The sequence below is a fragment of the Bombus vancouverensis genome, chromosome 4, assembly GCF_051014615.1.
Source record: "Bombus vancouverensis nearcticus chromosome 4, iyBomVanc1_principal, whole genome shotgun sequence".
NCBI classification, from domain to species: domain Eukaryota; kingdom Metazoa; phylum Arthropoda; class Insecta; order Hymenoptera; family Apidae; genus Bombus; species Bombus vancouverensis.
In genome coordinates this window covers 12085997-12100787 of record NC_134914.1, presented here as the reverse complement: position 1 = coordinate 12100787, position 14791 = coordinate 12085997, and the positions used below count along the sequence as shown (strand labels likewise).

General features: G+C 40.4%; 1 protein-coding gene and 1 long non-coding RNA gene across 2 annotated transcripts in view; one reads left to right on the top strand and one right to left on the bottom strand.

Moving 5' to 3' along the window:
* LOC117156734 (uncharacterized) overlaps positions 1-14791 on the top strand; it is a 175464-nt gene that overhangs the window by 112767 nt on the left and 47906 nt on the right. Inside the window, exon 3 of the mRNA XM_076617817.1 lies at positions 3451-3615. Within this exon, the coding sequence (XP_076473932.1) occupies positions 3451-3615 (165 nt within the window). The remainder of the gene's footprint in view (positions 1-3450; positions 3616-14791) is intronic.
* LOC143302613 (uncharacterized) lies at positions 12181-14261 on the bottom strand. The gene is made up of 3 exons (XR_013058242.1): positions 13217-14261; positions 12699-12859; positions 12181-12588 (listed from the first exon to the last, which is right to left on the bottom strand). It is a non-coding gene; the product is annotated as an uncharacterized LOC143302613 (long non-coding RNA).

The following is a 14791-nucleotide window of genomic DNA, read 5'->3' as shown; positions in this document are numbered from 1 at the left end:
ACGACCTTCCAACTTCATCGATATAATCGTGCTAGCCGAATCTCATAACGACACCAGTGAAATATCGAAAAATGTTTCGTACAGCATATAAAACGTACACGTACACGGTACGTACGTAACAGGTCAATAAACGTTCGAATACTTTCACGAGTTACTGTAATAAAAAGAAAAACCTCGGTCCGAAGCTTAATAAACGATTTACAATTTCGAGGATTTGGTTCATACGACTGACGAACCTTCGTTAACGAACGAGCGGAAAGAAAGAACGTCGAACGACGTTACGAGCTTTCTAAAAAGATAGGGCAACCCAGATTTTTTCGATGGGAAGGGGGACTTGGTAACAAGCTACTGGGAATTAATTCGACGAGTTCTCCGTACGTGAAGAAGCGTGGATACCGGATACGTGACCAGGTAGTCAGAAGTCGGGGAGAAAACGAGCGTCTGCTGGATAAGGTCCGAGGGTATATGGACCTGGTAGGATCGACGACGTCGTCGCGTTCAGCCAATGCCGGAAATCGAGAGGACGTGCCTCGATATCCGTTCCTTATCGATTCCCCTCCTTCCCTCCACTTCCGCTTGCTCCTCTAATTCCACGAAACACACTCTCCAAAAGCTTGACCTGCTTCCGCTACTTGCTCTTTCCCACGTTGGCAAAATAGAAAGCAAAAATCCTATGGCAAATAAAAGAAAAAGACACTGTGAAGATTGAATTCCGAGTAAAATGGAAATCCGTGTGCTAGACAAAATTCGAGCCAGGATCGTTTCGTCGGAAAACGACAACTATAGTCGTTGATCCACGAAAACTTTCTTCTATAATCTCTTACTTCGTACGTATCTAGTATCGGGTTACTTGGGATAGCCGTAGCGAAAGTTAAGAAAGATTTGACGATAAATAGACTTTGCGCCATCTATCGTTTCATCCACCGAATTGAATTCCTTTAACACGTTGACCGCCACGACACCCGTATTCGGGTGTCAGCAAAGTTTCTGGTCAGGCCGCCTAACCCATATTCGGATGTTGCTTATTTGACAACTTGCGTGGGATCGTCGTAGGTATTTGAAAAGATATTCCATAGTAATACATTGTTAATTAATAATTAATTGTAATAATAGTTGAATTGTTATAAAATAAAAATACGAAAATGGTTTATCAAAAAAATTATTTAGAATGTAAAACTTTAAAGCATTCTATACATAGCCGAGGTTGGTCGGGACAATTTGGACAATAAGTTGTCGTTTTCTTCAAATTCTTTCGTGCCTTTGTTCGGTCCATTCGACGTCTTTTATTCGCGTAACATAGTTTGCACGCGCGTCTAATGCTTCTTCCGGAATCGTTTTTCCGAACGGCGATATTATGCCGACTCCGTCGAAGACAAGGATGTTTTGTATTTTCAGACAACCCTGATAATTTTGCAACCTATAATCGTCTAAATATTCTAATATTTCTATTTTTCCTTGTTGCAATTTTGTAAACCGTCAAAGCGTTTACAACAGAAATTCGCAGAAAGAATCGAATGCCAAGTTTTCCGTACCATTTGATTCCTTTTCTAATTGTGGTGGCATAAGAAACCATTTGGTAGGAATAATCTATACCACGCTTTCCTTCGTTATATTCGACAACAGCTAGTGGTTTTAACGTTGCGAACAAACGAAACGAAAGATCATTCTTGAGACCACCACTTGAGCGATTCGCATTACCAAAATATCGATGGGAGCACCTAGCAGAGAACGCTCGGTACTGCTGTACGCGTGGCCTGACGGAGATTTCTTTGAAAACACGCGTGGCAGTCAACGTGTTAAATAAACTCCACGAGTTTTTAGAGTATCTCGTTTCGCGTGTGCGTCTTTCGAATAAATTTTGTACAAATCGGAAGAAACAATAACAAGATGAACATTCAACGTTATCTCGTTAAAAAAATATAACCTGTTTTCTCTTCTAAATTCTCTCTCGTATTCAACAAAGAGCAGTATAATCGTTAGAACGTTTCGTTGTTTCATAAAGATTTGTAATAAGAACGCGGACAAGCCGATGTATTAACCGTTTAAAAGGAAAACTTTCGAAAGAACTTTTACTTTACTTCTATCCGAGGTGAAACCCGATACGCCTTGAATTCTCCAATTTTTCCAGACATTTTCTTGAAACCTAAGACGCCCGTCTATTTTCGGACGACCGACGACTCAATGGAATCGCGCAGACGTGGAATTCCCTGAAGAATAAATCATTCGGCATCCATTTCGCTGTCGATCAAACGGACAAATCGTTCGTCTTATTCCCTCCTTCGACATCTTCAAGTACCAACGTTACAAACCGGTTAAATCAATTCGAGATTCGACCGAGAGATGTTTGACAGAGAGAGGCGAACACGTGTCACGGACGAATGATAAATTTCACGCGTTTTCCACCGCAACTGCCAAGACGAATGCGTTTGTTTGCTTGCCAGCCGGTATTTCCTCTGTCACGTAAACAACCGTTTCGATTCTCACCGTTTGAAACACTGCGTGCTACGCAAGCAACGTTAAGTTCATCTAAAAATGCTAACGTAAATATTCCATTCTTTCACTTTTCTTCTCTCTCAGAACTAAGTTCCTTCAAACTTTCATCACTGAGGACTTTACAGATCGATAACGGAGCCATATAAATTTCACAGAGAGCAGGCAAAAATTGGAGAATTTTCTCTAAAAAGAGTAATTCGACGGAAAATTCTCTCGCGAGAAAGAAAGAGAGAGTTAATTTTCTAATCCAACGAAATACCAGTATTCCAAAGCGGTAAAATAAAGCCAAAGAGATCGCCATAAAAGTTTATTCCAAAGTTTCGAGTTTAAAAAGTAAGAGAGTTAAAGAAGAACGAGAATCTCCACGGAATTCGCAATTCTCTGACTCTTCTGATTTCTCATTGCGATATTTGCTTTGTTGACAGACGTTCCAACTTAAGCGCGCAGAGTAAAATAATGCTATATAAGACCATATTAAAACCTGTTTGGACCTATGGGATCCAACTATGGGGAACAGCGAGTAATTCCAACATAGAAATTCTTCAACGATTCCAATCGAAAACTCTAAGATCCTTAATAGATGCACCTTGGTATGTTACCAACGAAACAATGCATCGCGATCTTAAGATACCCACAGTTAAAGAAGAAATATGCAAATTCATTAATAGACATAACATAAGAATTAACAGCCACCAAAACCCACTAATTACTCAATTACTTGACACGACGGATCAGATCCGCAGCTTAAAAAGACATTACCCCTTAGATTTAAGCATTAGATTCAACCAGAATCAAACATACGATAAACACTTTTTAAACACGACATAGTACCGCGCCAGAATAATTTAATTATAAGTCTCAATGAGAATTGAATGTAAAAGTTTTCCAAATAAAAAAAAAATATTCCCTTTGATCGACGTGCATTATTTTAAAAAACACTAATTTCCCATGTTTCAGACACGCACTGGCCGGTGTTCGTCTGCGTTCTAATGGCGACGACGGTGCTTTCCTGTCGACAAAGCGAGTTCCAATGCAACAACGGGCGCTGTGTCGCCCTCAACAAGGTGTGCAACGTCGTCGACGACTGCGGCGACGGCAGCGACGAACCACGACAATGTTCTCGTGAGTAACCAAGCTTTCGATCGAATACACGAAGCTAACCTCTAGCCGTGTCCCTACTTTTGTTCGCTGACTTCCACCAAGTCGCGTGTCCCCCACAGTGGATCGAGTTAAACGCCGCCGGAAGCGATCAGACCCGACTGAAAATCGAGTTAGACCGTGATCGAGCTTTCTCTCGCGACGCCTGCGGCTCCTCAAGTTTCACCGACGAAACTTTGGATAACTGTTGCGTGTCTCGTCGTACGATACAATTACGTCGTAATAAAATACGGTAAAAAATTAAGGAAAAGTTATTTCGTACGAACGGGGACGACATGGACGATTTACCTTTGACTTTTCTGCGTCTTTTTGTCACGTTATCCCGAGCCAATCGTACTTTTCTATTGCGTTGAAAGATATATCAAGTTTCAGCAAAATACGAAAGAATATAAACGACAATGTCACCGTTGTACGGTGATTCTGTATCGCAATTTTTTCCAACGTTCTCTTAAAACGTTAAAAGCGTTTACCGGAATAAGATTGGAGCGTAAAAATTCAATGATCGTAGCAAGGTTAAATGACAGCGGAGTTAGGATTAAGATCGTTATAAAGAAATTTCCGGCTCTTGCACTGAATCGAATTAACTTGCAAGAATGAAAAATTCTCGAGAATCCGAGGCATTAAATCCCTTTAAAAAGCCTCGTCGGGATCTAAGTAGCAGAACCAGTTTAACGTTCGAGATTAACGTTGCACTTACAGTTGCTTCTACTTTAAAGCGCTCCTCGGTCTTCCAATAGAATCGAGTTAGCTCGCGAGAATGAAATATCGCCACTCGTATAAACGAGAACTACTAAAACTACGGATGGATACCAAGAACATTGTCGTCGTATACGCGCATTCAGAATTTTAACGATCGAATCGAATTCGTTTGAAACGAACCAGACAATCGTCCAGATCCCCGAGATTCCAATTGATTCTCGCCACGTAGAGACTGAATGACGAAAAGACTCGCGACCTTCGGCCTTTTCACCGAATCGAAACAATAATTAGTCGGAGATTCGTCGGTTTTCACGGAGGAGAACGGTCCCCGGGGCAGATACAATCGCACCTCTTTCGACCTTTTCCATGCCACGAACATTTCGGTCGACTCATTGTCACGACGGCTGAATGCGGTAACCGATCCTCTCATTGTTCCTGCGGAGGCCGCGATCGAACCTCGTTTCAAAAGCCAGCAACTCAAAACGCGACCGTCCTCCCTTTCTCTATCGTGATTGCAGCAGACTCCAAAGAGTTTCTGCTTCGTTAGACCCCTTTTCTCCAATCTCCGTTATTTTTCCTCTGTATTTGTTTATCCCGACCCTCGCGGCCCACTCGTTTCGTTACGTTCGACTATAATCGAGTTTCGCGTCGCGCAAACGTTACCCTTTCACGGCAAGAAAACGTATATTTGCCAAACTTACTGCGAAACGTAATGTCCATTTCGCAAGTCCTTTTCCACTCTCACGACTACGTACGATGAAATTCTTAGTAATTGAAATCTTCGGACAATGAGTGATAAAGGAATAACGTTCGATGTCGTATTCGTGAGTAAAGATAAAAATATTACAGGAAATAGGATATTAGTGTGCTAGTAGGTTTGCTAACGGTATGATTCATTTCAATATCACACCAACACAAAATCAAGTACGATGCACGCAGTCGTCATTCGTCCAATATATCGCGACCTTAAGATACCTACAGTTAAAGAAGAGATATGCAAATTCATTAATAGACATAACATAAGAATTAACAATCACTGAAACCCACTAGTTACTCAATTACTTGACACGACGGATCAGATCCGCAGGTTAAAAAGACAGTACCCTCTAAGATTTAAACATTAGATTCAGCTAGAATCAAACGTACGATAAACACTTATTATTCACGTTATAGTACAACGCCAGAATAATTTAAGGTCAAGCAGACCTTCTTAATTACCCAGAGTCCCCCCTCCTACTATAATATGTTTCAAGTAAAATAGTCAGAGATCATATCTTTTGTTGAAACCATTCAGTTATTGTTTCTGAACGTACCAAGACGCTTAAGAATTATTCCTTGTTACATACGGATATTTTAACTATATAAATCGATTGTCTATCCATTAAATACCTAAGACCAACGACTGGCTCTGCCTATCGTGATATCGACATGTTTGGTCAATCGTCAGTATCCTTTAGACACACTTTTGGATCTATACTGTAATTATTTATTGTCAGCTTAAACTTCTGCGTCTACTTTTCTCTTCTTTTCTATTCTATGTATTCTATTTTCTATATACATACAGTGTCGTGAATAATTATAAATTCAACCCTATTTTTAGATTTTTCGTAATAAAACGAGAATTGACAGAACCGTTTGTATAGTTTCGTATTATACTATAAAGCAAAACTAAAGATATGTCGGGTTTGTCGGGTTGGCGTTGGTCTTAGTTGGTCTTAGTTCAATGATTCAATTAGACACTCTTAATGTAAAGACAATGTTCTTAGGTTCAAACGAATCCACGGTCAACGGGAAAACTCTTTGTACAATTGAATATGTTTTGAAACACAAAGTGACGTTAGCTGCGTCGCACGGTATCTTTCTGACTGACTGACTAGACGTTGTGTGTAAACTCTCCAAGGTGATTACCAGAATAAAAGACTGATATGATCACATTTGTCAATTGTATATTGACCGGAGATATCGACAAAATTCCAGGCGCCGTTACCAGGCAGACCCGCGTAGAGCCGTCATTGTTCCTGTCCGGGGCTTGTTTGTTAATACAGCCCCTCGATATTGGTACTTCTACTGTTAAGTAAAAACGTTCATCCCGTGACCGTGGCTACGTTCGGCGACCAGTTGTGTCACCTCGAGCCCAAGCCCACTGTCACAAATCTCGGGCAAACGTAATCAGATCGTATCGCAACAACTACTTCTAGGTTCTATTATTTAAGTACAGCTATGATAAATAGTTTAGACCAAAGATCTTCCGAAAATTCCAAAAGAAAGGCCCGATGTCCCTACATCTCCGACAGATACAACAAACACAAATTTTCTTTCTTTCAAATCTGGAAGCAATTAAATTTCCTTTCAAACTTGTGGTTTGCCATGTGAAAAAATACAAACTCAATGTTAGTTTTGTTACTATTGGTTACTCCCAGTAATTTATTAAGTACGCTATCCACTAACTTGTTTAAAGCTTCGTTTTGAATATCCGCCCACGCGGATTTTATTCTTTTTTAAGCTCAAAGACACCTTCTATAGCTGGATTTTCCTGATCGTAAAGAGGTCAATGTTGGCCATTGATAATTCCATTCCAAAATTTTGGAACCACTCTTCTCTAGTGGCGATTGTATTATATAAACAGCGTCTTGTCGAATAATTGCCTTTTCGTCTTCCATTTTAGTTATAAACGGCAATAATTCGCCATATAACATCTGGTGTCCTATATCGTTCAATTTCCAACTCCTTCAATAATGGCACCAAAATCGGAAATGTCATAGATTAATCGAGGCGACAAGCCGCCGGCGCGATGACCACGCGACATCGTTCCGCCATTTGCTGTAAATAATTCCGAGCTGGTGGCACGGGTTCCACGCGATTTAACCCTTGGCAGAGTAGACCGTACGAGCCTCTGATCGTGCGACGCCGATGTTAATGGAATCGTGGAAACACAATGTGTTCGTTCGCGGAACAAACGAAATCTACTTGATCGGACGCGAAATATTTTATACGATTCGTTTTACAAACACGACGCTAAAAATCTCGCTTCTTATATCGTTCGATGGCATTCGGGTTTCGAAAAAGATTTCGAAAGAAATTACGAAATTTGCAACTACCTAACTATCGGAAGATAGAATTCGTAATTGCAATTGGAATTGGTAGAGAAATAGAAATACGATAAAAAAAGAGAGAGAGATATATATATATATATAAGTATAAAAGATGGCCGGAAGGAAAAGAGGATTCGAAGAATCGTTCGATTTAAAACGAACGACTGCGTAAAAACGTGGGAAATAAATTTTCGAAAATATGGAGGACAGTAACGAGCGTCGCCGTTTTACGAGATCCATGATGAAATCGTTCGGTGCACGAAAGACAGGGGATGTTTCCCTTACTCAGACGAGCTGCTATCGACAGACCGTGACAAAATGGGGGTAGTTTGCCCGGGAAATCCGCGAGAGCAAAAACGACCTAAACTCCCGTACGACCCTTTAATTCTCATGATTTATCCGTCAAGGAAAGTCCGTGTCTCGCGCGTCTCGATCATTGAAAAGAGATCCGATGTTAACCAAACGGTTAACGAGAAACCGACAAAATAATTAAAGATATCTCGTTTGAAATGGAAAGAACTTGGTTGATTATTGCGATGAACTCGAACGAACTGGAACGATTCGTTTAACAAAGCGAATCGCGTTCGACGAACGATATCGGCCCCTGCAAATTGCAGCTGCAACTTTTATTCGCCGCTTCAAAGAGAACTAAGCGGAAGTCTCGTTCGTCGAAGCAACGAGGAAAAGGGGTAGAGGCGACGCGTTAGGAAAAATATTTGCCTGTTTGTTCGACCCTGCCGCTCCGAGGAAACAGACGGAAAAATTAATGACACGACTTTCCCACCGTTTCATCGATCCCTCTGTAAAAGAAAGTTTCGAAACAGGCGGTGGAACGGGAAAGAACTGGGATGGAAAGCGATCAGGGAGCAAGTTACGTGGAAACTTTCGTCGCCCTTTTCGCCAGATATCGAAGAAACAATGGAATATGAATAGAAAGCAACGAGATTACCTGATAACCTACTTTAAAGTTTCATGCAGCGGAGCATCTTACGTAAGGGACTGGAAATGTTCTCGAATATTTTCTTCGGGGTATTTTACCAAGATTATAAAGTGGGAAGAAATATTTCCCCGTTAAGGAGAATTCGATATTTGAGACGCGTAAGGTATTCGAAAATTTACGGCAAAATTGGACTTTCTCGATTCTTCGTCGTGGATCGCTGTTTGCAATCGATTCAGAGACGAAAACGCTATTCAAAATTAAACGCGTATTACTTGAAAACTAATTTCTCGCTTATTTCACGCTACGTTACAAACTCGTTAGTCGACGACTGACACGATTTTTCTACGACTTACAGTCACTTACGAAAGTCCGTGTACGCCCCATCAAATGTAAGACATTTTAAGGTACAGATAAAATCAAAGGTTTTGCAATTTCTAACGTAATTTTACTTGGAAAATTTTCGTGAGTCAAATGTTTCATTTTTTCAATGTGCAACCACGTCGACTTCAAAAAATCGAAACTTTCTTCTGCGTTTTTTTAAAGCTCCGTACGTATAGAATACCGTGTTAAAATGTTATTTTGAAATTCTAAAAAATGGCTTAGTTATAACACCGAACACGAGTGCGTTCTTTTATTGTAGAGAAAGATTAACCTAAAACCTTAAACGCGCTTTTCTCGAAACAATGTTTTTCGATCTTTCAAACTCTTCATCCGATTAACTCGAAATCTTTATTACATCTATATCTACAATGTGGCGCACAATCTTTTTGGTATCTTAATCGCTAAAATTTTTATAAACATTTAAAGTTAATCCTTTTTTCAGCCAAAAATACAATTAGGTTTGTAACAAGCTGTCGCGTTCTTATTTTTTAAAATTATGGAAAAATCGTACGCTAAATCGAAGATACTCTACTTTCGTATCAGTTCGCACAAGAATTTGTATCTTTTTACAATCCAGTCACATTTGCCACCGGGCGTAAGCACACAAAGTTCCGCTGGATACAGAGCCGGATAACGTTCTACTGCTCTGCCGTTTTCAAATTTTATTGCAGAAAAAATCAATAAACACGGAGTTAAGACTCCCCGTAAAAGTCTTGATCCTTTAGCAAATACTTGTAGACGAAAAGAAATGTTACATCTACCTTATCTTTCTAGGTGTCCAGGGTTGCATATATTTCCCTTATATTTCAGCTTGTTTCAATTTTGTGGAAACGCGTTAACGATAATTGTATCGATACGTAACGCGATATAAATAATTGCGTGACAAAGTGCGTTTTCAATTTCTCGGGTAAGTCAGGTACAGAGAATTCGATAAGCGTGTGACTTTCGCAACTGACTGTATATATCGCTACCGTAGTTAGTGCAGAATACTCTTTGCCCGGTTAAAAGCCAGAAATAATTAATCCTCGATTAACGTCAGCTACCCGCCAACGAAACCAAACGAGAAATTAAATACATTCGCATTCGTTTCGCGTCTCACACTTGGGCGGTTCCCCTTATTCGAGCACACGACGTATTAAACGCTATCGATCTCCCTAGCTTCCCTTAACACAAAACCGCCAGCAACGTAAAGCAACCGCGTTTCCTCTTATTGTCTTCACGCGGCCGCTTAACACCAAACACCACGGAAAACGCTACGCGATTATAAATGCGAGCCTGGTTACCTTAATATTCGCGGTGAGATTAAACGAAACAGAGGTGGAATTCGCAATTGTTGCGGCGGCGGCCTAAGAAAACCGGATATTCCGGAATACCTGCGCGAAACGCGTTACGAGCGGATTTGGAGAAACCCTTTGTTCTTATACGTCTTCGAGGTTCAACTAACTACGAAGAATAAAGCCATTGAGTCGTGGTGGCTAAATGCTGGCAATTTGCCGTGGAGGAGTAGTTTTTAACGACAAGTCTATGGTGTTCGAGGAACGGAGAGACACGGGATAGACAGATACGTTGATGGAAGGCAATTTGTGCGTCTGCGGATCTTATGGGGTGTCGATCCTCGTTCCAAGTTGCTGGCAGTGGCTTCTTGTTTGCTCTTGGCCCGTGTTACCTCGTATTTCCGTATATTGATTTCGATTAGTCGACAGAGTGCCAACTATTAAAGGAGAGCTCTTACATTCTTCTGTCGTTCGTATCTTGTTGAGATTCTGTACTCAACCTAATTTTACTTGCGCAGCCTCTATCTTTTAAAAATATAACCAGTGATTTTAGATAAACGCTAATTCTAATCTCAGAATAATAGGATTTTCACCAAATTCTACGATGTTATTCCAACCTCGTTATCTCGTGAGTTAGGAAAATTGCATGAAATTCGTAGTCACGAATTTCAGTCGGTGGGGCGGAGAGGGGAGGTGAATTATAAAAACCTGCCTTGAATACGTCTCGTAATTTGCCCCACAGCGGAAAGCACACGAAACACCAGCCTATCTCTAGCAGCTACCTTCACGGAGCACAAGCTCAACCAGCCTGATAACAATTAACCCAGCCGCACGTAACGCGAAATATAAATCGCGGCGCGAGTTTCAAGCTTGCGAGCTTTCCTCCCTGCTGCGCCGATAAGCTGCTCGACGAACGAGAATAATATATCAGAGTCGCGAAAACGCACGGAGCAGCATGGCTACGCAATTATTTCGCAATAAACTCGCCAATTGATCAACGTCCCCGTCCCCGTCCCGTGTAGATACATCGTCGGCACATTGTCTCGCGGGGCGATCATTATAATGAGGCTAATAAGATCGCGGCGGGAGTCCAGACGCGGTAAATCATCGTTATCAACAAGGAATTTGCAGAGAGAACACGACCCAAGGTATATATCCACGTAGCGTTTAACCAATCCTAAGCCTGAGTCGTAATTTTTGGTTAATTATGGCTCGGTTAATATTGCTTAAGCCTGCAGATATTGCGGATTACTGATAAATGGAGATCGAAAAACGAGTGGAAAAAGGTATTACAGCGAGAGGAAATGACTTACTGATTTTGAAATTTAAGTGACTTTCGCTGAATATATGGCGTTATTTCTTATATAGGGTGGTTGGTAACTGGTGGTACAGGCGGAAAGGGGGTGATTCTACGCGAAAAAAGAAGTCGAAAATATAGAATAAAAATTTTTCGTTCGAGGCTTTGTTTTCGAGAAAATCGACTTTGAATTTTGGCTCGGTACGCGTGCGGCACGTTATAACGGATCTCACTGTAGATCGTTGTCTAGATGGAAAAATTTAAAAGAAAAGAAAATTAAAAAAAAAATTTTTATTCTATATTTTCACCCCCTTTCCGCTTGTACCACCAGTTACCAACCACCCTGTATACTGGCAACTGACAAAGCGTTTCTTTATCAGGTTCTATATTTCACGGGGAATTTAATATATTTTCATTGCGTTTATTTATTGTAGCATGCGAATGATATCATAAACGACGTGCAAATACTTTTTGTAGCCACTGTAGATATGCTCTGTTTTATAATATCGTGGTCGTATTTCCATTTTCTATAAACTGATTTTAACCAACTGTTTAAAAACTAGCTTTTCTAATCTTTGAAGGATATATGAGATCGAGTAATAAATTCGTCCGTCTTTTACCGATGTATACACTTTCGAAGAATGTTACAAAAATTGTCTAAAGAATGCAAAAATACGTGTATTTGATTTTTAATAAAAAAATACATCGTCAATTATATAGATATATTTCGTGTAAAATGATAAACTTTAAAAAGATGAACTTATTAGTCGACTCAATACTTCAAAATGAATAGCATTAAGCATTAACGAACGAATATTTCGCGTTTTAAATGTGATTTAACCAAGTGTTGGGAAAAATACTGAATGTATCTGTAAAGCTAGGCTAACAATCAAACTTTTACGCTTTACCAAGCGAAGGCACATTGAACGTCCTTGTAACGATCTCATAAACATCGAATCCAATCATCGCCTCAGCTTTCCGATACCCATAACCAATCTATTCCTAGCAAGTTTCACTTCGATCGTATATGCCTTGCGATAGTTACTCGCTTCCTGAATCGGGCTATAACTATGGGACAAGTTATACAGTTCGATAATGTACAGTTCAAAATTGATTCTCCGCTGAGACCGTCACAGGACCGTTCCCCGATGCGAAGTAAAGCAAGTTCCAGCTGACTCAGTGGCTCGTCTTCGATCCCCATTTTTCCACCACGATCGTAATTCAAGAGACGGGATCGTAAAACGTTGTGGCTACCTGATTCAGACGTTGTTCCGTTCTCTTTTTATGCTCACCGATAATGGAGAGAGAGAAAAAAAGGAGCACGAGGCCCGTTGATAAAACAGTCAAGCCGATGGTACACTCACCGAATTCGATGAAGGTGCACCAGGTCGTAGATGATCCAAGCTGGAGTACTGGAGCTGATTCCAGCAACTGAGGAAAAGTGGCGTGCCAATGGCGGGGGCGGATTCCAGTCACGTAGCCACGGAACCGGGTCTTCCATCCGGAAAGAAAAACAGCCTGCTCTCTGTGAAACAGATAAAAAATGAGTGGTCAGCGAAGCTGGTCAAGGAAATGGTGTTCTGGCTGATGTGAAAACGTGTTGGATGTCGATAACGATATAGTAGATCGTGAAATGATGCGATATAATGATAGAATTGAAGTAATAAGTTAGAGCTAACTCAATGATATGTTATAATGATAGAATTGAAATAATAAGTTAGAGCTAACTCAATGATACGTTATAATCGCCGTAAAAGGGATTCGTTATTTCGTTGTTTCGTTATTTATCATCGCAATAAGAATAAAAACGTTACAAATATGCATACAATTTTTATTCGGAGGAAACACGATGATGGAATTTGAAAAAATTCCCAAAATATACCTGCTTTAATTTGAGATCCACCTTGAATGTTTTATACAATGTCCAGTCGCAAGTAATCATACTTTCTTCGACTTTATTAAAAAACAGACGATTTATATTCCAATGCCAAGTCTGTAGTTCTTCTCTTTTCTATGATAATCCGTCCGTCTAAAGGGAAGATACAGTATCTCGAGGATTACAGGAATACGGTAAGACATCTTCTTTAAAGAGATCTCCCGACGGCTCGCTTCCATTTTTCATTAAACAAAGACGCTGGCTGGCACAATTATGAATTTCCTTAAGCTCGCTCCTTCCGTTTCCTCTCATCCTTCCTGTCTCCTCTTTCTTCTTCTTTTTTCTCTCTTTTTTTTTATTAAATTTTCTCATCTATTTCCGTCGACGTCGGAGGTTTGAAAATAAGCCGACGATGTATCACCAATGGATACGACTACTTTTATAAACTGCATTCATAACGGAAGTCGGCTGTCCATTGGCGAAAGTTACGATAGGTAATAACAAACTTTGGTATTCTTCCCGAGACTCCTATGAATTCTCCACGCGAGCCCGGTTAATTTATATCAATTATACCGGTTAAAGCAATTATACGCAAGAACGAGGCTTGACGAAGCGGTACTGGTCGGGTTTTATTAAGAAGTTGCCGTTCGCCAGCCTCGTTATTCCTCGCACGTCTTTCTCGATAACAAATTCTCCAGAAAAGAAGGGGACCAGGGGCAAAGTGCTATACTTCTGCCTTTTTTTTTTTTTTTTTTTTTTAGAGGTATCGTTTAATCTTCTGCACATTGTTCTTTTTTAGAATTATTCGTAATTTCAGTTAATAGCCAATACCGAGTCCTTACAAGTTGGAAAATTTCAAATAGAATCTAAGTTTCTTTTCTTTAAAAAAACTCTATACTCGAATGTTTTGCTCGCGTCATTACTTCGCAGAAGGTTCCTCTAAAAGAACCGTAAGTGGCTCAGTTCCTAATAGCAATTTAGAATTTTCCTGCAGTGAAAGCAACTCCAGACAGTAACTCCATTTACTTTAACGTTCGTATAAAGAACCTTTCAGAAACTTATGTACATATACACGAATACAACCAACATTCGCTTTTCCATAACAAATTTTGTAAGTCGCGACGAAAGAATTGATATCCATATAAAGTAGGAGCATAGAAGTCTTGTCATTTATCAAAAAACGTAACGATCTAACGTTTGACTACACGACGTCGCATGTTGGTCCTTTAAATAATTCACAAACATTCAGACAGAAGATTAAATGTCGGTGGCAATGGTCTTTAAAGAGTGGCATACAAAGGGGCGCTTTAAAGGACCTACTTTCCAGTCGTCGAGCCGAGTGCTCTTTCTTTCTCCCTCTCCAGCCTGGCGTGTGCCTCTTTCCTCCCCCGTCCGCATCTTTCATGTTTCCTTTTCCCGGGTTCTTAGAACGGAACCGAGCCACCGGACGCTTTCTACCGACTGTCGAGGGTGAAAATTACGACCACGCGTAATTTCGCTCGAATATTATTCAGCTCGGGCGAAAAACGAACGAGAACCTGCCTTATTACCGTTCCAGAAAAATTGCCCCATTCAGCTTCG